The sequence below is a fragment of the Lissotriton vulgaris genome, unplaced genomic scaffold (assembly GCF_964263255.1).
Source record: "Lissotriton vulgaris unplaced genomic scaffold, aLisVul1.2 SCAFFOLD_1999, whole genome shotgun sequence".
In the NCBI taxonomy this organism is placed as follows: domain Eukaryota; kingdom Metazoa; phylum Chordata; class Amphibia; order Caudata; family Salamandridae; genus Lissotriton; species Lissotriton vulgaris.
The window spans coordinates 200,643-227,556 of record NW_028248761.1 but is presented as its reverse complement, the minus strand read 5'-3'; the positions used below and the strand labels follow the sequence as shown (position 1 = coordinate 227,556).

Here is a 26,914-nt window from a genome sequence, read left to right as displayed (position 1 = left end):
TATGTATTAATAATGCTATTGATGAATTATGTGTATGAAAAGATAAAAATAGCTATTGTGTCTAATTGTATGTTTTTTCTGAACTAGAACCCTGTCCTGATGAAGATACTATCGTTTAACCGAAACGCTGCGTCGACAACTTTTGTAACAAATATATGTTTTTAAATATTTCTCATATGGAATGACACCATTTTTAACTGTTTTCCGATGGCACTAAAATGTTTTTAAAAGAAAATTGTTTTATGATTGTATGACTCCCTTAATAAATTGTACAATTTTTCTATATATATTGTGTAATTGTTTTTATCTCTGTGTATCTTTTCATGTGATTCAATATGCATGTGGTTATGGTGTGTACTTAAGAGCTATGAGAACTTTCCTCCCTATTTAGTGTATGTCCTTTTCTCCCAATTTAATGGTTAGCTAGGGACTCACTGATATTTCTTTAGTTATATCGTATGGCAACTGAAAATGCAATAAAATTTGTTTTTAAAAAAAGTGGCTTAGAGCCACCTTGTAAATATGGGAATGTGCGCTACACCACCAGAGTAAAAAAAAAAGTGACGCTTCAATGGCAATAGGGGCTTGTACATATACTCCAAAATACCCAGCTTTTTTGTAGTTCATATTCCCCACACAACCCTGCAAACAATGGATTATAAAGAACAACTCGATTTTGCAATGATGGCCCTGCGAGGTCATGATACTCAAAATGTACAGAATTATATTTTACTGGCAGTTGGCCAGGTGTGTTGAACTCACCAAAATCCGTATGCACCACAAATCAAGCGGCGAGTTCAGGGTTAGCCACGCCCTGTGCTTGAAACAGTTCTTGTAGGAGATACCCAGCATCACTGAACAAACAACTGGCAACAGAGTTATCATATATAGAGCAGCAACAAAGTACCTTCATGAGAAAGGAAGTATAATGCAGTTATTAGGTTGCAATTTTATAACACGACTTTCCATGCCACATAGTATACTACATTTTTAAAGTTATTGTTGTTTCCCCCATTATTTACCAAGCCAAAAAAGGTTTGCAGCAGGGGAATTTTTACATTTCGTAGGAGGTGTGGCTCTATGTTAGGATGGCGATTTTAGGCCAGTTCTGGGTTTTTAGGCAACAGCATTAATCATGATGTGACGTGCTGAAAGCTACCCTCATCAACAAAAGTCCTTAGAGTAGTTCAGTTAGTTTCTGTTCGGTCAGAGCCTCCTGTGGTAACAGTGGCGTAGCCACGGTGCGTGGTCCCTATTGCAAAGAAGGAAAAATACCACATTTACTTCACTTTCAGTAGTAAAACAGTTATGCTGTTGGCCCCTCATAACTCTAGGTAGGCCCCATTGTCACCGCAGTGCTCTACTAATGATAACTTCGCCCCTGATGTTGATTCCAACAGAAAAAACATAAAGAGACGGTCAAATGAATTGCATGTACTGATACATTCCAGAAAGCTATGTCGCAGTATTCCTAAAACAGACCAAATAAGCCTGAGAAAAAGCAGGAACCTGTTAGCAAGTAACACCAGGGAGGTACTAATTTTAAGGGATTTCTCAAAAGTGAGGAGTGAGGAAAACTGATAATTTTTAGGCATGGGCGGTGAACTCCACTCCATTCACGGAGTTTGTGGAGTTTTCCGCACTCCGCGGAGCATACGGAGTTCCGCGAGTTTTTTTCCTTGCTTGCGTTTGCCAATGTTGAGTTGGCGAGTGTGTCAATTGGAGGGATCTGCAAAAAATAACTAATTGGTTCATTTAAGACCAACATTCACTTTTGTTTTAAATATATATCACAATATGCCATTTATGCGAAAACAGCTACTAACGTTTACTATATATCACACAATTACTACAAAACTATTTAATTTGTTATCTTAAAAAGCTTTACTCACCATCATAATTTCACACATATTTGTATAAAAAAATAAAGTACAACTAGTGAAAAATATCCCACAGTTCTTAAATTTAATGTACCATGCCAAATTTGGTGGTGGTACCCTTGGCTTCAGTTTTTTCCACAAGAAGGTAGGATCAGACCACTAGTATAGTGATCTTTATAATCTCAATCGATCAGTTCCTCACAACAGAAGGAAGAAAACACAGTCCACAATGTCTACTAGATTTTCTATGGAGAAAGAGGATGATTCCCAAACAGGGGGAAAAAGCAGGCAAAAACAACTGTGACTAGAACAACAGCCAAAATGTGTTTCACGGTGTAGATACGTATCTGCTTCATCAGGACTCAACATACACGGAAAAAATCCCATGATATAACTGATTGACTTTGAGGGATTTATTTTGGTTATCTCACTTTTTCTTCTTCAGACAATGTTATCAATACATTCCAATTTTACTCTTAATCTTAAGGCTACCGCTTGCCCACCGAAATTCACCCAGCCATTAGAAATATCAACGCTGGGGGTCGTGCAACTAATTATTCAGCAGGGCTATAGGTAAAGTACTGGAAGTAACTCTACTCTCCCTTCTTTTTAATGAATCTTGTTACAATCCTTTACCTCTAAGCAAAATTTGATCCAAATCAGTACAATATATTTCCTGCAATGCCCAATTACAAACCTATCAACCCACACAACATGACAATGGGCATATACAACCTTGCTGAGTCCACATTCCCTTTGAAATTACACACTGCCCAGTCTCTAAAATACCTTGGTAAAAAAAAAACTTGGTACTGAAACTTTGAATTAATTGTGCAGGCTATTATTAATTAGTCAGTTGCTAATAGGGAGTTTCATCCTTGGTCAAGACTGGTTTGATCCCTTCCTTTGGAAAAAACTGAAGTCTTGATCGCTCGGCACTTTGCAATTTTCAGCCTTTCACTGGCCTTCGTTTTTCAGGAGAGTAATTCAGATGGAGCTAGCGCCATCACCACATGTAGATAGTGACCATTTTAATGTATTTTAAACTCACTTGGCTGATGTCCATCACAGGTACAGTGCCCAGTTTGTCACTCTTTATGTGAGAGACAAATTACATCACAGAACTGATGACAGGATCTACTTTCTGCTCGCACTTCTTGATCTATCAGCAGCACTTGATGCAGCACTTTTATATTTTCTGGCAATATGTATCGATATGGGAGGGAAGGTCTTCGCTTTTATCTCTGGTGTCCTTAATACCTCCCAATAACTTCATCAAGGTCCTTCCTTACGTAAAGTATTTTGTGGCTTGCCCACAGGTTCTATTTTGTCATCTATCATGTTTAATAGGTATATTGAGAGTAAGATCTTTTGACGAGCTGCATCAGTATGCAGATGGCACTCAACTACATTTTAGAATATCATTGTAGGAGGATGTCTTTTACCTGAAGAACTACTCATTAAGTGAGATCCGAACAAAGGTTATCTGTCTGAAATTCAATTCTTCAAAGAAACAGGGGCATATTTTCAAGGGATATCGTCACCAAAACGTCACTTTTAGCGATGTTTTGATAGCGATATCCCCTTCTCCTTATTTACAAAGCGGCATTAAGCGTGGCTTAACACTGTCTTGTGAATAAGGGCCCCTTTCATGCTTCACTTAGAGTGAAAGGGGCATGCAATGGGTGTTGCAGTGGGCGTTCCGCCGCAACACCCATTGCTTACAAGGCAGGGGTAGCACCAAAAACTAAGACTGGCGATACGAGTGGAAATTATTAAATTCTCCTCATTTTCGGGTCATTCTGCACACAGATAGAAATAGCAAATTACCTTTCAGGATTGTTTATGTGCAGGAAGGTGTTCCTTCCGTATTTTTGTAAATTTTTGTAAATGCGGTGCATCCCTGCATTTTAAAAATGTCAGAGAGCGGCATTACCAATTTTGGCGTACCACAGCGCTCTGACATTTTGTTATAAATATCCACCAGAGTTTTAATTTACATCTTTTGTGCAGAACAATTATATTTAGATTTTAAGACTATTCATAATGTTAATGATGAGATTATGCCCACACTGGTAAGTTTGTCTTAGTCATTAGGGCTTTTATTGGTATACAGATGTTCATTTTTCTATTCTTGTTATTAAGAAGGTACATTTAAAACAATATCAACAACCCCTCTGTTTCTCATGAAGCATTCACATTGGGATTCAGGCTGTGATTGTCTCAATTGTGGTCAATGGGAATGCGGCTTCCCAAATGTGTTCTGCTGCCTTTATCAGGTATTTTCAACCCAGGTTCACAATTTGTTGGGGTTGGCAAGGGGGAGGTAGGAAGTTTGATTGCATTACCCCTACGTTTACATCTCTATATTGTTTTCTGTTTATTTTTGCTTTTGGTGCCTGCGGAATTTTCTTAAAGCTTGTGACTGTGGTGTGTTATTAATGTGTTTTACTGACTGCAAAAGTATTTTGTATGCTTTCATCTAATTCTACTTCTTATAGTGTATTTTTATATATTTCTGTTTTAAAAAAATAATTACATTTGCTGTAGTTTTTACATAACAATACCGTAGTACGTGGGTACCAACTTATGTTCTATCAAAATCATCCCAGTTACTAATATTATCAGTGTTGTAATAGTGACCAAATTAGAGAAGATTACAATAATGGCCACCATATGCAAGCTTATAAGCAGTAACCACCTCAGATCACTAGGCATGGTTGACAGAAATGGAAACAAGCATTTACAATGCAATCAGTCTCGCATTTGTGAGGGTTAGAGCTATTGGCGCTGTAAATGACAGTGTCTTTTACCAGTGTGTGTGGAGTGGATATATGTGGTGTGGGTTGGAATTATGTGGCTTGTACTGTAACTTTTAGTTGTGGAATTGTGTGGAGTGGATGTACGTAGTAAAATTGTGTAGCATGGTGTACAGTGGAATTCTGTGGATAGTAATGATGGGGTTTTCAGGGTACTGGAATTATGTGGAGTGGGACTCTGTGTCATGGAGTATAATTATGTGGAATGGTATTTTGTGTTGTGTGGTGGTATGTTGTGGAGTTTATTTATGTGGTGTGTTGTTGAATTTTGTGGCAAGATGCCCTAAGGGTGAAAGTGTGCATTTTACAAATGCTTTTTGATTGATTGAAGTGGTATTCTGCGGTGTGAATTGGATGTATGTGGTGTGCTGTGTAAATGTGTTGTTGAGTTGAACTAGTTGGTGTTGCCAAATGATGTAGTGTGGAATGATAATTTGTGGAGTGGAATTGTGTTGTGTGGAACTGAGAGGCGTTGAGTGAAATTATGCTGATTGGAACTATGTGGCATGCTGTTGAGCGTATTTATGTGGGTTGTTGCTTTGTGGCATCAAATGAAAGACTACTGGTCGGGGTTTGAATTAGGGACAGAGAGGCCTGGACAAATATGTATATGGCTTGTGTAAGAATGCCTAGTTTGTGCTGTGCATAAGTAGTGTGTGTTTCAAATGTGCGTGCAGCAGTTGTGGCGCTGGTCTAAGACATGTTTTTTTTTGTAACACTGCTGGCTGGCTTGGGTAGAAACGTCTGCCTGTCAAGACCACAAACCAGCGAAGCAGTACCCGGCTGCAGCACCTTACATAATACTGTGAAAGCAGCCACACCACATGGGCAGCGCGAAGAGCAGCATACTCAATGCCTGCCTACAGTCAGTCAATCAGTCAGTCAGTCAGAATATCTTTATTCGGCTTATTTAAAAGCCATACTAAGAGAGAAAAAAGATAAAAAACATTTCATACAAACTTTTTCCTATTTACACAGAAAACATTAAATGTAAACAACAAGTTTAAAAGATGTAACAAACAATTAAAAAGTGTTGCGTTTGATCATAGACATAGAAGATAAAAAACATTTACTCTAAGACTAATCTTGACAGACAGCTTTCACCCTTGAAGCGGCTACCAGAAAATTAGCAATGCAAAAAGTAATGTGGGGATTGGGCAGTAATTGTAAAAAGAGCAGAGCCGGTCTCACTTGAGTGAAGCCGGCCTCTTTAAGAATAGGCAACAAATATTTTTTCCTTGGCTCTGAGTACAACCCACAGAACATGACAAAATGCATTGTATCTTGCACTGAAAACTGGTCGCAGCTACAGGGCAGGGCTAGTTCTGGCTTCTGCCAATTATTAAAAGAGCCTAAATAAAAATGTAACAAATTAAATCTGAATTTGGTTAAAAGGAACCTATGGAAGGGGATTGTGACAAAACCAAGATAGGGTGCAAGTGATAACGAGTTAACCAGTAAACAATGATCCCTCACTGCCGGTTTTACTAATTCGCATTCTTCACGCCATGCTTCCTTCCTTCCCATAAAGGACTTTTTCACAAAGTCAATGTCTTGAATCCTAATATTCTCAGGGGAGGTAAAAAGCTCCGGACGGCCTAGGTCTGAAAATGCCCTGGCCAAATAAGCCAGCCAAGGAATCTTGTTGGATTTATCCAGGGACAGAACGTCAGACATAATTTTGTGATTTAATGGGAGTTCTTCATTCATCCACATTTTTAACCAAAAAATCAAGGGGGTCATACTCAGCTTATCAGAAAGAAACTGTAGGCCCACTTCTTTATGAATGGAATAGGTTGGGGTCGACTGGGGTACAGAAAGTAGGGTTCTGATAAATCTATTCTCCGCTCTCTGAATTGGTTCCACATTTACATATCCCCACAATGCGGAACCATATAGTGCAATAGCCACAGATTTACTATTATAGATTTTTAGTATAGCTTCCATAGGCCTAGCCCCTAGCCTACCAGCAAAGCCCAGGAGTGCTGATGATGATCTAATAACAGCCAACCTCTTGGCTCTTACCTGCGGACCCCAGGACCCTTTCTGATCGAACAGTACGCCTAAGTAGGGGAATGTAGATACCCTAGAAACCGTGTCCCCCCTGCATGTGAATGTTTTATTTCTCTTCTTACGACACTCTTGACCCACCACCATTGTGTGTGACTTGGTTATGTTTATCTTAAGGTCCAGTTGCTCCATAAACGAACCAAAGGCATTCAGAAGGCGCTGGAGGCCAACACCCGTGCGAGCGATCAGCACGGCGTCATCCGCATATAGGAGCGCTGGGATCTTAGTCGCTCCTACATGCGGGACGTCGGCTTCCTGCCCACCTAGATGTGCGCCCAGGCCATTGATATAGATGGTGAAGAGCAAGGGGGCTAAAATGCAGCCCTGCCGCACCCCCCTTAATGATCTAAAGAGAGGGGTACACCTACCCTCGTTCGTTACGCGTACACTTGAAAAGAGTTCTTGGTGCAGGGTGGCTATAAAGGTAACCAATGCCTCATCAAACCCATCTCCAACAAGATGGACCACAACTTTGTCCTATTGACCAGGTCAAAAGCTGAGGAGAGGTCCATGAATGCAAGATACACGGACCCCTCCTTGGCCACAGTGTATTTGGATATGAGCAAATGTAAGTTGGCGCACTGTTCGATAGTCCCCTTTCTTTCCCTAAAGCCGTATTGGATTTCGGACAGCCCGCCACAGCACTCAACATTCTCCCTCAATCTGGATAAAAGAACTCTACCTAGAATTTTTACTGATGAGTCCAGAAGGGATATAGGCCTATAATAGCCTGGATCATCCCGCTGGCCTTTTTTAAAAATAGGGACAATGGTAGAGGTGTCCCATGAGGCAGGTGCAGAGTTACCATTAACTGCGTTAAACACTTCAGCCCACAATTTTGGTGAATACATGAAAAAGTCGTCGGGAACACCGTCAGGGCCAGGTGCCTTATGCTTTGTAGTGGCCAAAATGGCTTTTTCCACTTCATGTCGGTTAAAAAAGATGGGGCGGGTGGCTGAGATTGTCAACGAGACATCTTTAGTCGCATCGACAGTATCCCCGTAGACGTTTTTAAAGTGAGACAGCCATTTTTCGTCAGAGATAACGCAGTCCATGGATTCGTTATTGTCATCTGAAAAAAAGGGCTGTTTGATAATCTCCCAACATTTTTTACTATCCTTCAGGACTGCCACCGAAAGGAGGCTATCCCATGCTTCTTGTTTGATGATGTCCTTTCGTTTTTTTACGGCTAACTTGTAGATCTTCCTGAGTCTAGTGATCCCATCTTTTACCCTAGGAGTATTTTTTAGGGCTGCCAGCAATGATCTATGTGCTTTTGAGCATGCTGAGTCAAACCAGCGCTTATTTCCTGGGGTTCCTTTTTTTGTCTTTGCTAGAAGATCCTGTGACACCTGCCCACATATTACCTCAAATGCCTCTACAATTTCTTGACCCTGGGCACAGGGATTTCTACAAATCTCAACCTGGTCCTTAATCTTTAAGAAATTTTCGGCATAAAATTTTTCCGGTACCACCTTTGCCCATTTCATACGTCTACCTTGGTCAGAAGTCCTCAGGGGGAGGGCAGGCCTTACTATCGATGGGGATGGTCCCATATGACCTCCCCACGCCACTTCAAGTTCTACCGGATTATGGTCGCTAAAATGTGATTGTACCGTACGGTACGCAATAACCCGGTTTAAAATACCTGGGGATATGAATATGTAATCTATATTTGTACCTTGAGGGATGCCAGTGAAAGTTGGCAATCTAGTGCCACCATCTGGCTCATGCAAGTCAAAGTTGGCAAGAAAATCTTCCAGCTCCTCTCCCTCTGTGGTATGTTCGAAATGAGGTCCCTCTAGTCCATCATCCCCTTCTTTGCTACTTCTCCTACAGATTAAGTTACACGGATGGATATTAAAATCACCTAATAAAATATATTCTATGTCAAACTTGGTATTCTGACTGACCAAATTTAAAATGCTATCTAAGTCAGTGATGTTACAACCTCTATAGTCACTATTCCCTGAGTTGTAAAAGTTTATATAAATGGTCCTGCTGGTGTTATTAGTCACTCTTTCTACCATCAAAATGTTGGGAGAGTCGGTGCTAATCTGCCTACAGCTTCCCTTTAGGTCTAAGGAGAACAAGATTAGAAGGCCTCCCTTGGCCCTCCCCATACGACTGGGAACAGCTGCTTTGGTGAAACTAGTAAACCCATCCCACCAAAGATTGGCAGAGATGTCCCAGGTTTCCTGGAGGGCAATAATGTGGTGGCCTAAAACAAAGCTTGACCATGCCTTATCCTGTCGCTTGCCGTTTAGCCCTGCTATGTTCCAACTTATCAGCTTACAGGAGTCTATGGGTGTCTTAGGTTCTGAGTACCGCACCAATGCCCCTTCAGTCTCTCGTGATAATTGGGTTACTTCGTTAGGTCCCACTTTCGATAGGCTCTGTAGGTTATCACTGGCGAGACCCTGGATCGCACAGTGTTCAGACAGATATGGCATGGGGAGATGATCATGTCTAAATGTAGTTTGGTCTTCCTGCCCTATCTGAGGGATGGGCTCACTGGGATCTAAACCATTAATGCGTAGGCTATTCTGATCTAATTGTTGATCTATTGCATCTTTTCCCAGGTTAGTGACCTCTATATGTCAGTCGCAGTCATTTAAGTTGGACAAGACTCCATACCTGTTCCCTGTTCCAAATCCCCAGTCAAAAGGGGTGGCCGCCGACCCCAACCGTTTACTGCTGTATTCCACATAGGCTGTGGAGTATTAGGGCGCATCAGAAACTGTTCATTTCCCGGCCTGGCCATAAACCCGTTTCCCTGGCCTCTATTATCATATCCCGGGGTGCTTGGTCCCCACCTATTTATATTGGGCCAATTTAGCCCCGGTGTTCTGGCCATTGGCCCAATCGGAAAGTTGTGCTGCCCTGTCCCAAGACTAATCATAGGGTGAAAACGGTCATTGTTAAATCTGGGCCTAGTTTCCCCACCCCACTGACCAACTCTTGCGTTCCTTCTAGGCCTGGAGATATTAGAAGAGGTCGCAATCTGATTCTCGTTATAAAAGAATTTCAGGGTAAGGGGGATTATGGAACCGCTTCTACGTTGAGGTGGGAAGATGTTAGCAAGAATGTTTGGGAGTACTTCTGCGCTAGCAAAATTTAATACTACGCAGTCCCCTTTAAACTTCTTTGGCTTATTCCCAATCCATGGTACCCTCCTTGTCATGACAATTTCCCCCGCTAGCTGGTCAACTCCCTGGTATGCCATGTGCATATTATTGGTGAGCCAATATAGAGCTTTATCTTTTAGTCCTTGAGTGGATTCTTTTTGCCCGTGAGATAGGACAGGGACGTTCGCCAATACCAGAACTATTGGTGAGGCTTCCATGATAAATTGTGATGAATCATCCCCTAAATTCAGTGGTGCTGGCACAACAGGTGGTAAAGTGGGGGACTCTCTTGTTACATCCTGGCTGGGCGCAGGTGGTGGTAACTGCCCTACCGAGGTGGGCTGTAATTGGCCTTCCATGGGGCCTGTGTCAACGCCCGTGACCTCCTCCGCTATGACTGCTGGTTTGATAACGTGAGTGGCTAGATTCTCCAAATCATTAACCAGCTTACTTTGCGACCCACCCATCTTTTTTACTTCTGCTGTTAATTTATCTATCTTCCCAATAAGTGGCTTGATGATGGTCTTAATTTTAATATCTATCATATCCGAGATCCTATTAAATAGGTCATCGTCAATGATTTGTCTAAGCTCGTCGGCATCTTCGCGCTCCACGTTTTTCCCTTTGTGTCTAGGTGGTGAGGTAAGCTTTTTCCTTCCTGACTGTTTCCCCCCGCGTTTAGCTTGTGATTTTCTACAAGTTCTCACAGGCCGTGTAACAGGCAAAGAGGGTGAGGGAACTTCCGCTGCGATATTTTGCTGTTGCTCGGAGTCAGACACTGCATTTGTTGATAGGTCAACTAGCAGTTCAGAGTTTTCATCATCGTTGCCAATGTCTTGAGAATTAGTGTCGGATATGTAAGTTGTAGGATCAAGTGGTGGTGTGCCAGGCATTTGTGCATTGGGGACAGGGCTCGGTGGGAGCAAGATTGGTGATTGGCTCAAACCTAGGGATTCCCTTCTTTCATTATTTATTTTTTTAACCACTTGGACTAAAAAGGAGTCTAAGGTATTAAGTGGTTCTGAGGTTACAGGGGCCAGTTTTCTAGGCATGTTTACAATAAAGTAAGGATGCTATCAGGGGTCAAGGACGGCACTCAAGTAGATGAAATAATGTGGACAGGCCGCAGTACTAACAAAACAGAAGAAAAACAATACCATACAGCGATAAACAGTTTCTTACTCCAATCAATTCAGGGACCAAATACAATTACAAATAAGTGCTGGGGTCCAGATATAAAATAACCTCTCAAAACAGCCTATATTAGGTCCGTAATAACCTCAAGTGGTTCACCTATAAAAACAGAATTATTCAGCAAGGTCCTACTTGAGTTCATATAGGCAAGATCTAGTCCTATTCTGTAACAATAACCCCTCCTACTAGTCCGTGTTCCTGGGTGATTCAGTGAGGGCTCGAAAAAAAAAAAACCTCTTCAAACTGACCCCCGTCTGGTAACCGGAAGAAGGATGGGGGATACAAGTAACTGGTAGGACCGAACGGACACAACAATAAAAGTCAATAGACCACAAAGTTTTCCTCATATAGCACAGTACCTTAGCTGGTCCACAATGGGGATGTCAAGGAGGTGGCCCAGCCCGGCCTCCTTCGGCCCCTGACGGCCACAGACGGTCCCGCCCTTGTCCCGGGCTTCTCCCGGCGCACTCCCGCGTGCTCCCGCGCAGCGGGGGGAGACCTCCTCTTAAGTACGTTGACCTATGGAGTGCAGGCGGGGCGTGGTTGACAGGGAGAGCGGCCAGGTGACGAGAGGCGCGGCTTGCCGGGGGTTCTGGTCCTAGAAGTCCGGCCACCGCTTGCTCGCAGCCCTGCCCAACACACGCTTCACCAAGGTGTAAAGATCCGGAGCTCAAAAACAGGAGTGATACGCAGCGGGACCCGCGAAGCGGGTACCGCAAGTTGTAAAGCTGGAAAGCGGCAGAGCGAGTCTCTCAATGCCCTCGCAGGCAGCAGTTAAGTGAGCTAACAAGCAGGTCTGTCAGCGTCCCCAATGGGAGTAATTCAGTGCACAGAGGTGTCCCACAACGGTTTCCTCCTCCCCAGCCTTTCTAGTGTGCAGGCGGGGCATGGTTGACAGGGACAGCGGCCAGGTGACGAGAGGCGCGGCTTGCCGGGGCTTCTGGTCCTAGAAGTCCGGCCACCGCTTGCTCGCAGCCCTGCCCAACACACGCTTCACCAAGGTGTAAAGATCCGGAGCTCAAAAACAGGAGTGATACGCAGCGGGACCCGCGAAGCGGGTACCGCAAGTTGTAAAGCTGGAAAGCGGCAGAGCGAGTCTCTCAACGCCCTCGCAGGCAGCAGTTCAGTGAGCTAACAAGCAGGTCTGTTAGCGTCCTCAATGGGAGTAATTCAGTGCACAGAGGTGTCCCACGACGGTTTCCTCCTCCCCAGCCTTTCTAGTGTGCAGGCGGGGCGTGGTTGACAGGGAGAGCGGCCAGGTGACGAGAGGCGCGGCTTGCCGGGGCTTCTGGTCCTAGAAGTCCGGCCACCGCTTGCTCGCAGCCCTGCCCAACACACGCTTCACCAAGGTGTAAAGATCCGGAGCTCAAAAACAGGAGTGATACTCAGTTGTAAAGCTGGAAAGCGGCAGAGCGAGTCTCTCAACGCCCTCGCAGGCAGCAGTTCAGTGAGCTAACAAGCAGGTCTGTCAGCGTCCTCAATGGGAGTAATTCAGTGCACAGAGGTGTCCCACAACGGTTTCCTCCTGCCCAGCCTTTCTAGTGTGCAGGCGGGGCGTGGTTGACAGGGAGAGCGGCCAGGTGACGAGAGGCGCGGCTTGTCGGGGCTTCTGGTCCTAGAAGTCCGGCCACCGCTTGCTCACAGCCCTGCCCAACACACGCTTCACCAAGGTGTAAAGATCCGGAGCTCAAAAACAGGAGTGATACGCAGCGGGACCCGCGAAGCGGGTACCGCAAGTTGTAAAGCTGGAAAGCGGCAGAGCGAGTCTCTCAACGCCCTCGCAGGCAGCAGTTCAGTGAGCTAACAAGCAGGTCTGTCAGCGTCCTCAATGGGAGTAATTCAGTGCACAGAGGTGTCCCACGACGGTTTCCTCCTCCCCAGCCTTTCTAGTGTGCAGGCGGGGCGTGGTTGGCAGGGAGAGCGGCCAGGTGACGAGAGGCGCGGCTTGCCGGGGCTTCTGGTCCTAGAAGTCCGGCCACCGCTTGCTCGCAGCCCTGCCCAACACACGTTTCACCAAGGTGTAAAGATCCGGAGCTCAAAAACAGGAGTGATACGCAGCGGGACCCGCGAAGCAGGTACCGCAAGTTGTAAAGCTGGAAAGCGGCAGAGCGAGTCTCTCAATGCCCTCGCAGGCAGCAGTTCAGTGAGCTAACAAGCAGGTCTGTCAGCGTCCCCAATGGGAGTAATTCAGTGCACAGAGGTGTCCCACAACGGTTTCCTCCTCCCCAGCCTTTCTAGTGTGCAGGCGGGGCGTGGTTGACAGGGAGAGCGGCCAGGTGACGAGAGGCGCGGCTTGCCGGGGCTTCTGGTCCTAGAAGTCCGGCCACCGCTTGCTCGCAGCCCTGCCCAACACACGCTTCACCAAGGTGTAAAGATCCGGAGCTCAAAAACAGGAGTGATACGCAGCGGGACCCGCGAAGCGAGTACCGCAAGTTGTAAAGCTGGAAAGCGGCAGAGCGAGTCTCTCAACGCCCTCGCAGGCAGCAGTTCAGTGAGCTAACAAGCAGGTCTGTCAGCGTCCTCAATGGGAGTAATTCAGTGCACAGAGGTGTCCCACGACGGTTTCCTCCTCCCCAGCCTTTCTAGTGTGCAGGCGGGGCGTGGTTGACAGGGAGAGCGGCCAGGTGACGAGAGGCGCGGCTTGCCGGGGCTTCTGGTCCTAGAAGTCCGGCCACCGCTTGCTCGCAGCCCTGCCCAACACACGCTTCACCAAGGTGTAAAGATCCGGAGCTCAAAAACAGGAGTGATACGCAGTTGTAAAGCTGGAAAGCGGCAGAGCGAGTCTCTCAACGCCCTCGCAGGCAGCAGTTCAGTGAACTAACAAGCAGGTCTGTCAGCGTCCTCAATGGGAGTAATTCAGTGTACAGAGGTGTCCCACGACGGTTTCCTCCTCCCCAGCCTTTCTAGTGTGCAGGCGGGGCGTGGTTGACAGGGAGAGCGGCCAGGTGACGAGAGGCGCGGCTTGCCGGGGCTTCTGGTCCTAGAAGTCCGGCCACCGCTTGCTCGCAGCCCTGCCCAACACACGCTTCACCAAGGTGTAAAGATCCGGAGCTCAAAAACAGCGAAGCGGGTACCGCAAGTTGTAAAGATGGAAAGCGGCAGAGCGAGTCTCTCAACGCCCTCGCAGGCAGCAGTTCAGTGAGCTAACAAGCAGGTCTGTTGAAGAGAAGAGTCGTGGTCCAGGAGCAAGAATAAGGTGAGTTTATTCAAGAAGCACAGCAGTACAAGTATCAACCATCCTGCCTCAGCAACCGCCAGGATCAGAATACAGAACATGGAATCATACAGGTAAGAGAATACAGAATACATGCTGGCTAACACTCTAAATGAAGAAGACAGTATGATGAGAGGCACAACATATCTCCTCCCCTTAAAGAGAAAAAAAAACAAAAATAATAAATAAAAAAAAGTAAAGAAGAGGGGAAAGAAAACCAAAGGAAGGGAAGAAAAACAATCAATATAAGAAAAACAATCAATATCTAACAAATCCATCAAATTTCTTAGGAATACGATGAGCTCTCCCATAAGAAGTGCGACCCAAACTAGAAGCCGCTTCTTCTGGTGATTTTGGCACAAAGGAAAACTTCTTTGAACAAGAAGGTGTAGGTAGGGAAGGATTTGGCAACGGAAAAGTACCCTGAGAAGAATCAGAAGCAAACTGAGATTCCTTGAGATGAGAGTCCCCCTTCAAGGACACATCCCTGGAAGATTGCTCAACCAACCCTCCATTAGGAACCTCTTTCTTAGCATACAAGGCAATCCTGCGGAAATTCCAATTTTGTCCGTTCTCTAGCACAACATGCCATCTATGGACTTCCTTAACCCTCATGGGATCGGAAAACTTATTCATGCCAGACTCTCTACGGCCCAACTTGATTTTGACCAAGTCGCCCACTTCAACTCTACCAACCTTTCCAGGAACTACCTTAGAAACAACAGCCTCTTCCCACAACCACTGCGGGACGAGCTTAGTTCTAGGGGTTCTACCACGCACACATTCAAACGGAACCAGATCAGTAACTCCATGGGCTGTGGTATTGTAAGACCACACCATATCCTCCACTGCCCTGCGTACATCCTTTTGTCCTTGCACCGACAACTGTATAGTACCCTTGATCAAACGATTCATGCGTTCCACCAAGCCATTACCCTGGGGGTTGTAAAGGGAGGTGCAAATGTGTTTAATTCCATGATTGGCTAAGAAGGAATGCATAGAGGACGAGGTAAGTTGGGTGCCATTATCTGTAATAACGATTTTCGGAAAACTTTCCTTAAAAAATAAAGACCTCAATTGCTTTATAACAGCATCAGTGGTGATATTCCTCATAAATTCTACACATAACCACCTAGAAGATACATCAACAAGAACTAAAGCAAACCTACAATCGGAAGGTAAGGAATCCATGGGACCAATGAAATCTAAACATAACTTTTCCCAAGGCAAAACACTAGTGTTGACAATGGAGCCCTGTGAAGAAGAGGAGGTCTTCAACCTCTTTTCACTCTCTTTACACAGAAGACAAGACTCGACCCACCTACGCACATCATCGTCAACTCCAGGCCACCAAAAGTTATTTTTTTATCCTCTTAAGAGTCATGTTTTGCCCCAGATGTCCCTCATGAGCTAAACAAAAAAGTTTCCTCCTAAGAGGGAACGGTGGAACAAACCTCTCTCCACGCAACACCAAATCATCAGAAACTCCCAAACTCAGCTCTTCTTGTAATTTAACAAAGGGACGCAAGGACGGCTTAACATTCCCTTCCCTTCTCCATCCCAAACGAATGGCATCCACCAACTCACCAAAATCAGAATCTTCTAAGACAGCTTGATGCCACTCTTCCTTAGAGATAGAGTGAAACTCAGAAGAACAAACATCCTCAAAGGCAGCAACTAAACACACACTCTCATCTTCCAGATCCTCATTAACATCTTCAGAATAAACAGGAAGACGTGACAAGCAGTCCGCTTGTGTGTTTCTCCACCCAGATATGTGCTCTAATCTGTAAGTGTAGTCTTGTAGCTTAGCAGCAAACTTCATCAGGCGGGGAGAACCATTATAAGCCCCACCAGGTGACAGGATTTTCAGGAGAGGCTTATGGTCAGTTCTTAGACAAAATACCATACCCCACAGATAGGTGCGAAAATGTGAAACGCCCCAGACAGCAGCTAGCGCCTCTCGCTCGATAACAGCATAGTTACGCTCAGAGGAATTGAGGCAGCGAGAAGCGAATGCTACAGTCTTCTCACTTCCTCCACATCTCTGAGATAAAACGGCACCAATTCCATAAGCACTAGCATCAACTGTAACATAAGTATCTCTTCCAGGTTCAAAAGTTGTTAAAATGCCCGCATTAATAATGTCAGTCTTAACCCCTTCAAAAGCTTGAGACTGTAGAGTTCCCCACTCGAAATGCACACCTTTCCTCAGTAGCATACGTAAAGGTTCAGTCTTATGTGAGAAATTAGGTACGAATTTGGAATAGTACTCCACTAAACCAAGAAACGACTTCAGTTGGTCTTTGTCAGTGGGAATAGGGGCACACTTGATAGCTCTTAGAAGATCTTCTTTGGGCTTAACACCATTTTGTGAAATGGTGTATCCCAAATAGTCAATTTCAGTTAACAAGAACTGACATTTGTCTTTTCTCAATGTAAGACCAGCAGTAGACAAAATCTGTAAAACTCTGGACAAATTGCAATTGTGTTCAAGCTCATCTATACCTGTAATCAAAATGTCATCCTGGAAGAAGTGGACACGCTTTAAGTCCTTGAAAAGGGAGTGCATCATGCGTTGAAACACGCTTGCGGCAGAGGCCAAGCCGAAAGGCAATCTTTTGAACTGAAACACCCCTTCGATGGTAACAAAAGCAGTACATTTTTTGGAGTCAGGGTGTAGCACGACTTGATGATAAGCGGACCTTAGGTCCAATTTACTAAAGAATTTGACCTTGTCCATTAGAAGAACCATTTCCGAAATGTTGGGCAAGGGAAATTTGTCAACTATGATGTTCTGATTAAGGGAACGAAGGTCAACACAAAAACGGAGCTTACCGTCCTTTTTCTGTGTGACTACAACTGGCGAAAGCCACTCGGAAGCTTCCACCAGTTCAATTATGTCCTGCTTTTGCATATCATCAAGCATTTCCTTTACCTCCTTTCTAACGGCAATGGGAATTCTTCTTAAAGCGTGTCTCACTGGAGAAGCATTTTCTTTAACTTTAATTTCATGTAAGTAACCTTTTAATTTACCCAAAGTAGGACGGAAGACATCCGTAAACTTAGAAAGAACATCCTCAACATTGTAAAAATCCTCAACTGCAAGTACTACATCCTCAGACCTTGGGTCGAGAATGATATGTAAATCATACTGTTGTAACCACCCCAGAATGGCTGGGCCCTCTTCAGAAATAAAAACTTTGCCAATAGCAGATCTTCCTTTAAATTGAAAAGAGGTATCCATGACTCCTTTCAATTTAATGACTTTCCCCGTATAACCTTTCGGCATAAAATCACTGTGTAAAAGTGGTACTGATGGCCAATGCTCTCTATACATACTGTAGGGTATAACAGAAAACATTGAGCCAGGGTCAACCATAAGAGTAACAGTAACATCGTTGAGGATGAAAGATGCTCTTGGCCTCTGTAAGACAAAATGAGTATTGTCAACATCAGCGTCACCATCCACACATAAGAACATCTCTTGAGAATCAAAATCATCTTCAACAAAGTTAACTCTATTAAATGCAGGTGATTTGCACACTTTGCTAATGTGACCACGCTTACCACATTTCCGGCAAGTTTTGTCTCTTGCGAAACAACCCTGAAAATCAGCAGCATGAGACATGTCACCACAACGAAAACATCCCACAAATTTCACCTTCCCACCAGGATTATTAGAAACAGACCTAGATTTGGGAAGAAATTTTTTTGGTTTAGAGCTAAATTTATCAACATTTGAAGCTGGTTCTTTATCAGACTTGGTGACGATATTGACAGTCTCTTCCTTCTTTATTTCAAGAAGCCGCATCTCTTCCATGCATTTATCAGATTCCTCGACGACTTTAGCAATTGTGATGGCTTCCAACAATGTAGGGTTCTTAGCTGCCCAAAGTTTCTGCTGCATCCGCTTGTTTTTACATTGTACTATCAGTTGATCTCGAATCATCTGGTCCGCCATAGCTCCAAAGTCACATTTTAGAGATAACTCCCTTAAGCGAGCAACCATTTGATCAACTGTTTCTTTGCCTTTCTGGGGAGCAGTATAAAATTTGTGTCTTTGCATGACGATGTTAATTTGCTTTCCAAAATATTTTTCTAACCTCAATTTCGCTTCATTGTAGGGGTTATCAATAGGCTCACCATCATTATTTAGGAGTTCTGGCAGAAATTTGAAAACATGCTGTCCAGCTTTGCCTAGGGAGTTTAATAAGATAGCCTTCTTCCTGGTCGCAGGAAACCTAAGGCCATCTATGGCTTCAAGATAATTTTCGAAGAATCCTAACCACTCTTCCCATTCCGTAGTGGGAATTTCACCTTCAATGAGAAAGGAAGGTGGAGGAGAAATCGTATGGTTAGCAGTGGTAGCCATGTAAATGTAGATACGTATATACTTATTGCGTATTTATTGCGGATTTAAGCTGAGGCAGGTGATGAAAAAGAAGGAACTGGAACGTATTTGTATTTAAATAAAGGTTTTTGTAATAGAATGTGCTAGAAACGTGCTTGCCCAGAAGAAAAGTATTGAATGAGTAGTATTTAGTTCAATAAAGTTGTTTGCCAGTTGAAAGAAAAACGTGGTTGGCAAAACGGCAATGTTAATCAGTCAGTTTCGGATGCGTGGTTGGCAAAAACGAAGAGAGATCCCAAAAGGGCCGCCAGACGCTGTGCGCGATGACGTCAGCGCGCATACAGCGTCTCTGGCAGTGCAAGCAGAAGACGCGCTGAAGAGTTCTCGTGAGGAAGACGCGCTGAAGAGTTCTCGTGCTCGCACAAGAGAATGGCGCTGGAGAACGTTCGCGCTGTGTTGCTCGCGCTGTGTTGCCCGCGCTGTGTGCTCGAGCGCACAGTGACACCGCCAAATCCCAAAAAGAAAAAAACACAGTACCTTGGGGGTGCCGGTCTCGAAGGAAACACAGGAGCGGCAAGCGCTGTGAAGAGCAAGCGCTAAGCGAGAGTCAACCAGGAAACACCAACCAGCAGAGAAGAATGAAGTGTGGGCAAACAGCTCTCCAGGAACAGCTGAGACTCCTCGATGAGGTGGAAGGCCAAATCGTCGCCAAAATGAAGAGAAGAGTCGTGGTCCAGGAGCAAGAATAAGGTGAGTTTATTCAAGAAGCACAGCAGTACAAGTATCAACCATCCTGCCTCAGCAACCGCCAGGATCAGAATACAGAACATGGAATCATACAGGTAAGAGAATACAGAATACATGCTGGCTAACACTCTAAATGAAGAAGACAGTATGATGAGAGGCACAACATCTGTCAGCGTCCTCAATGGGAGTAATTCAGTGCACAGTCACATAACTACCTTCATCGATGAGGCTCGCCTGAATTTGGTTTTACCCCAAAGGACTTCACAACCAACAGCACACAATCGAAAACAGGACCCAGCTGGAGCTTTAATCCATCAGCATCCAGTGCGTTACTGAGGGTGAAGCGAATGCAGCGCCCTCTTTCAATAGCCTCATCACAATTGTTATTTGGCCATCTGGACTCCAGACTTTATTTGCACTATTATTTTTTCAAATAAGTTGTATTACACAATAAAAGCATCTGCCTCCAAAAAAGAGACAATTTTGCTGTAACTATTTGGGAGCTCTGGGGCTGTCAAATGCATTGTATACCTCGAAAGATATGGGAAATGTAAATCTTCAGAACTAACACAATTTACATATGCATTTTGATAGTTCACATTTACAAAGAGACCGTGGTGCACCGCTAGTAACAAGAGGGCCGTTGCTGTAGGTTACAGCTCGTCGACAATGCAGCTGGCACCATTCAACAGCTGCTGTCAACATGATTTACCCGATTACCAGCCAACACGCCTTATTCCAACCTTCCCTTCTAACAACTTGGAAAATGAAGTATTTTGCCTCAGTTCTGATCTATCAGGAAATTAGAAGGCAGAGTGGGAATCCTTTGCATGTTATGGCCATGAAAATCGATTTCTTGAACCCCAAAGTGGATGCTGAAGCGCAGGTGGAGAGGACAAAACAAGTGACCATTCAAGAGCATGGCCTCAAACTCTCCCAAGAGAACCCAGACAGACTTCGAACATCATGGAAGTTGCACTCTCTCGTGAACATAAGCACCCCAACGCAAAGAGCCCAGACAATTTTTCGATCGAAATTCTACAGGTTAGATTCTCCCCTCTTGTCCACACATACCACTAATAAAAATTAAGAATTATAATTAATATTCATCATGCCTTGTTAGCAAAAAGCAAAGGGTCTCAACCGCTCGTGATGCTACCTAACACTAAACTAATTCAATGTCATTGAGTAATGGGAAAATGGAGACGCAAAATGGATCAAAACTCCCCTCAAATGGAACAGAAGACAACATTGCGAAAGTGCACACTTTATATCGCATTCCTGCAGGAATCTGAAAAAAACACTGATATACTGTAAGGTGCAGCCAGTACTCCAAGCAAAAATATAGCTAGTAGCACAAAGACATCTGCATGCACAACTATGCCTCTGTGCACAATCCCATCTCTAGGGCAAATCAAGACATCCTGTTTCAGCTTTCCAACAAAGTCTGGTCATTGTGAAAAACAGTGGTGCACAAATTAAATGACATATTATTAACATTCCGAGAACCGAATCCAAAAACAAAAAACTAGTAGTTCAGGTGCACAGTCTTCGAGTCGCATAATAAACCGTCCTGCACACAAAGATATAGCCTCCCTCGAAATTGATAGAGGAGGGTACAAGATGTGCCTTCTCAGGTCGAAGTCTCTACCGGTAATAACATGATCTTGTTCCTGTTGGATGCCAGCCACCACAAAGAAAGGACGGACTATAATCCTAGGACAGCATCAGGTCCACTCTGTAAAACAACATGAGGGATTTCAGTGAACGGCCCTAAGTAAAAGTAAGGTGTGTGCAGAGGGTAGAGGCTGTGAAAGGTTTTAGGGTCCCTCAAAAGTTCCAATCTATGTAACAGAAGTAGAAGAATTGATCTTCATTTTATTGTGCAATATCAAGAAGTTTCATTTCATACATGGAGGAGGGTGACCGAATGCCAAATGTGCCAGGTTTGATGGGAAGTCCTTGTTTTGATGGTCTGTGCTAGGAAATTTATTTTAATACGCTACATGAACTGGTAATCAAGGAAACTAAGCACAGAGAAGGGTCATTATGTGTTCATGGGCGGGGTTGGTTAAGCAACTAATTAGAAAACAATTTACATGACTGTTTGTCGATGTTGCATTTAATTTCACATGTTTTGTCAGTCTTCTTTTTTGGACAATGTAATCAGCTAAGTCAGTTCATGCCTCGAAGTCACTACAAATGTGTAGTCTTGATTTTTTTATCTGCTTATGTTCCGGTATGTTTTTTCATTTTTTTATCAGACCATCCAGTATATGGGCCATGTACCATGAATAAGGCTCCCTGTTTTCCGTTTTTACTGATTTTTACAGATAAATACAGGCGGAAAACCATTTATTTTCCTGTCTGTATTTATTTTTAAATGTGGATAAAAACGGAAATTAAATTGTGTTTGAGTGATTCTGAATGCTGTCAATCATGACTGCCGGCCCAAAAGCTGTGCAGATTAACAGGCAAGGGGATTTAAAATAATAAGGAATTTTAGTAAAGAGCCTTAAACAGCAGTAGATGTGCACAACCATGATAATAAAATGTGCATTGTTTCTTATAAGTGCATATTTTATCATCTGAGTGTGTTTATAAATCATTGAAAGCTGTCAGGCATTCAGGCACGAGTGTACAATACCCAGTTAAATAAATGCAGAAATATACACATTTCAGCTTAATTTTTTCACAAAACCTAAAATAAATATGGATAAATACAGGTAAAATTAGCAAAAATTAATATGGATAAAGATAGACGGAATTGACAAAAATATAAATACCGTAAAACCGGGAGCCCTAACCATGAATAACAGCATACACAGAAACAGGAATACTGCCTGCATGAAGCAAAATGGAGGCTAATCCCTATACAGCAGCAGGGCAGGAAGATATTTAAGCATTTGCAATGCATTAGGCCTCGCATTAATGTAAATGTAAGCTATTGGCGTTGCAGATGCTAATAGTTTTTTTTCATTTCAAATTATTCCAGCAGTAGTATAATACACAATGAAATTTCTTTTACAAAGGAAAGGGCGCAGTACCACACGCTGTTACTAGGTATCCCTGGGACATCTATAAAATAAATTCAAGGGACACCTAGTAAAAGCCTGTGGTACTACACCCTATCCTTCATCAAAGGAATTTCTTTACTAGGTGTCCCAGGGACACCTAGTGACAGCCTGTGGTACTACACCCTATCCTTCATTGAAGGAATTTCTTTACTAGGTGTCCCAGGGACACCTAGTAACAGCCTGTGGTACTGCACCCTTTCCTTCATTAAAGGAATTTCTTTACTACCTAGTAGCAGCCTGTGGTACTGCTCCCTTTCCTTCGTGAAAGGAATTTCTTTGTTTATTGTGCTACTGCTGGCATACTTTAAAACGGAAAAAGAAATTAGCATCTGCAACGCCAATAGCTCGCATATTGACTAATGCAAGATCTATTGCACTGCATATGCTTCTCTTCCGAGCAACCTCCAGTGTGGCTTTAGCTGTGAATAGGTCATGTGGCAGGAAGCAAAGAACAAACCTTCAATTTGCAGAATCTAAGTTAAAAGGTGAGACAAAGTAAAAGGAAACAAGTAGCGAATAATTAATAAAAAAAAGAAAGTTCTACCAAATAGGAGATAAAGTAGGCATACGTATGAACACCGTTCTTTACCGGTGCTCGTTAGTTGAAAGGAAGGCTGAAAGGAAGTGAAGTATCGACTGCTACAACGAAACAGGAGGCTGCAAAGAAGTATAACGTTGGAATGAGCCAACGGTAAGCAGGAGGTGGGAATTGAGTGGTTTTAGTGATGACAACAGGCAGCACATGGGCCCTGATGATCGACCTAAAAAGACTTTGCCAAATTGGAAAGCCTCTGCATGAATTATCACACACATATCTACTTTAAACATTAATTGTAATCTTGGATTTTTATTGGGTACAAATCTTTCAAAAGCCAAATAATATCACAATTATGACACGTTTGTGATGTTTTCTGCCTCTGGCAGGTACAAAATAGGAATGTCAGACCTTTGTAAAAAAGAGGAATGTCAGACCTTTGTAAAAAAGAGGAATGTCAGAACTTCCACGATTGGCATAAAAATATAATTGTAATTACAAATAACTTTGAACTACAAACAATTCTATCTACCATAAATTATTGAGTGGGGAAAGTTTGTTACTTCACCCCTTTATCTAGATTCTATATGGAGGTAGATTTTCTTTTTTTTTTTTAGCACAGTAACTGCAGCGTGGGACGTTGCCTACTACCCTCATTACGTAAAAAAAGTTCTGTGAGCTCAGACAAACTGAGTCAATTCATGGGTATTGTTTAGTAAATGACTGTGTAGGGTTGAAAACGTTATCTTGATTGCATTTGCAATAACGATTATGAACACTGACACAAGTGCAAAGGGAAGGCTTATTGTGATCACCATTGGCACACCTGTCTTTGGGTTCCCCTAAGGTGGTCTGGAACACCATTTTATTTGAACAGTGTATGTAAAATGGTTGTTTGCTCTTGGCCACAAAACAAAATACAAAAGCAGCCGATCCCTCACTTCTGCTAACCTGCTCTAAGTCTGCTGTAGGTTCTGTCTGAGAGATTACACCATGGGTCTCCAACTTTGTTTTGTAGTGAGAGCTACTTCTGATCAGTGGAAATCATTGTGAGCTACTGAAAGCTAAGCCACTCGTGCAATGTTACCAGATACCCCCAAGCCCATTTGAATTGAATGTATGCCTAATATCCATAGAGCCAAAGACCACGGTTGGGACAAAATACTTTGACAGGGGACACTATGGACTGCTACGTGTCAATGAGAGTGTGGTCTTTAGGCATGTGTCCATATGAATGGGATATCTGTGTATGGATGAATGACAGTCTGTGTCATGTGTACTTGTGGGACAGGACATAACTTTCACCATATGTGACACTGTAAAATGCGTAACACAAAAATACAACCATTTTTTAATTAGAAAAATTTAAAGTGCAGAAAAATGTTCTGCAAAACAATGCCCATAATATCAAACATTTATCTGCACTTGAAATTTCTCCTACTTAAAAATGGCTGTTTTAATTCAGTTATAAATTTGACACTGTGGGGCATATTTACAAGCCCCTATCACAACCAGAGCATCACCTTTATTTATACTCTGGAGGCACTCTATGGAAGCCCTTATTTACAAGGTCGCGCTAAGCCACTTTGCATGGCTTAACACAGCCTTGTAAATATGGCCGTCTGCAATGCAGTTTTCTGTAGCAAAGGTGCTTGCAATGGCTGCTGCTGTGGGAGTTCCAAGCAACACCCATGGCTTTTTGACACTGTTGCAGATTTACAAGGATCTGTAAATCTGAGGCAGCACCAAAAACTAACGCCTTTCAAAAGGAGGCATTAATGTGGTGCAATGAGGATAAATATTTTTATTTCTCCTTGTTTTTTGCTTTTTCTATGTGTGCTGCCTCCTGCAGCACAAATAGATGGAGCAACACACCATTAATGATTTTTTTTGTGCAGGAAGGTGTCCTTGCCTGACAAACACAATCATACCTGCAATGCAGGCAACCTTGCACCATGGTGCAAGGGTGCTTGCGCTGGCGCGTAACAGTTTTTTTAGCGCCGGTGCAGGGTAAGCATAGCGATGTGCTATATTTTTTTTAAGATGGAAGCCTGTGTTTTGAAAATAATTAAGCGAAGTGGAACAAAGTTGCTTGAGGTGTCATTTTCATGTAAATATGCCCCTGTGTCTACCAACAATTGGAAGCAAGATACCTGCTGTGGTTAAGTGTGACACTTTGAAATGGGAGTAACTTTACCTGAAGAGTTAACTTTATGTTTATATGGATTCCATAAAACTCAGGCTTACCTCCTCTGATGCTCACATTATCTGCCTGCAAGGCCCGATCCACCCCGAGGCGGCCAAACAAATGAACACCCTGCACCAAAAACCTTCTCTACCCTTTGGCAGTGATCAGAGGAGGGCAACCTAGGAACCATCTATTTAAAGGTTTATGTTAGCTAAGTGGCAAGTCTGCAAGGTTATAACACTCCTTCCTATGCCACAGTTTGAATTCTTTTTTGTTTGTTATTGTGGGACTCCCCAGTGCACTGTTTCTCAGTATCCAATGTCCTTTAGCTGTCCTAGCATAAAGGTCAGTTACCATCATCAGTATTAAGAGTGCCCCTGAAGGGCATTTAGGGGTTCCCTGATTTTACAATGCTGAGTAATGATCCAGCAATTCGATGGTTTGTGCACAAGTCAGATCCAGAAGCTTTGTGACGTTCAACACGAGCCTTTAGCCTGACCCTTGTGTTCATGGGCCCAACACCCTTGTTTTAGGGGTTGGAATCTTGTCTGCTCCCTAAGCATCAGTCCTATTTCCCCTAACAAGAGAACGATTTGCCCAGTGATGTCTGCACCAATGGATTGAGAGATCTCAATTTAGCTAGATATCGGCAAACCCAAATCATTATCCCTAAACTCAGAGACCAAGCCGGGTTTCCCAGTCCCATAACTCTTTACTGCAAACCCTGGCACACTTTCATGTATGGTGCTATAACCTTGATTTCCTTCCACCCGAATGCAATCTTTATGTTAAGTGTTCTTTGTAATTTTCCAGGTAATCACAATCAGCTAGTAATCATGAGCAGCGTTTTACGAGTTACTTTTTTGTTGGAAACCATGTACTCTGTGCTCTAAACTGAACATGGTACAAAAGGGGGTGGTGATGGACGGAGCATCTGAATCAATCAAACACTCACAGTCAGTCAAAAGATCTGGGTTTAATCCATCACTGTTCTTTAGCGAACTCTGCCACCCCAGTTCAGACATGGCTATATGCAAATCAGTCTGACCCTGTGCCTCATGGGAACAGTCCAGCCCGAACTGCCAAGCCATGTCTTCCCTGGACCGGAAACAAGATTCAGAGGACCGGTTTCTGGCATTCCAGCCGTCTTCAGCCCGGCTTGCTTGAATCCAGTGGCAAAGTGAGCAAGGGACTCACGTCTGAGCATACCCTGCCACACTTATGGCGGCCAAAAGCGGTACACCACCCCCTTTTGTACCTAAACTGAACACAGCACAGCATTTGCAAACATATTATGATTGCGAAGAGTGTACGTAGTGTTTCGGATAGATGTGCAGCGTATATTTTTTGTGTTATATTGTGACGGTAATCCAATTTGTTTGATTTCCAATGTTTAGATTATATATCCAAAAAGGGCATTCAAGTGATGTGCTTTTAATATAAAATAACACTTCAAAGTGGACGCACTATCCTTATTGCAACTGTGATATCTTTGTTATGGGGTGTACAGTCTCAACCTTCACACCACGTTTCTAAACCTAGGACTAACAAGGGTAGTCAAAAAGGTTTTACTTTCTACAACAGTTTGAGTGTTCAATGTCCTGGGTACTACGGGGCACCCTCAATCTCTCTTTTGATATTAATATGTTCTCCTCGTGGCTGCATAGATTAGGAAAAAGCAATACACCAAGCTCTGACAGTTGGGGTC

At 43.5% G+C, this 26,914-nt stretch overlaps 1 protein-coding gene across 1 annotated transcript in view; it reads right to left on the bottom strand.

The window, feature by feature from the left end:
* TMEM217B (transmembrane protein 217B) overlaps window positions 1-26,914 on the bottom strand; it is a 317,942-nt gene that overhangs the window by 216,106 nt on the left and 74,922 nt on the right. The window contains exon 2 of the mRNA XM_086950165.1: window positions 763-907. Coding sequence (XP_086806291.1) covers window positions 763-885 — 123 coding nt within the window. The 5' untranslated portion in view covers window positions 886-907. The remainder of the gene's footprint in view (window positions 1-762; window positions 908-26,914) is intronic.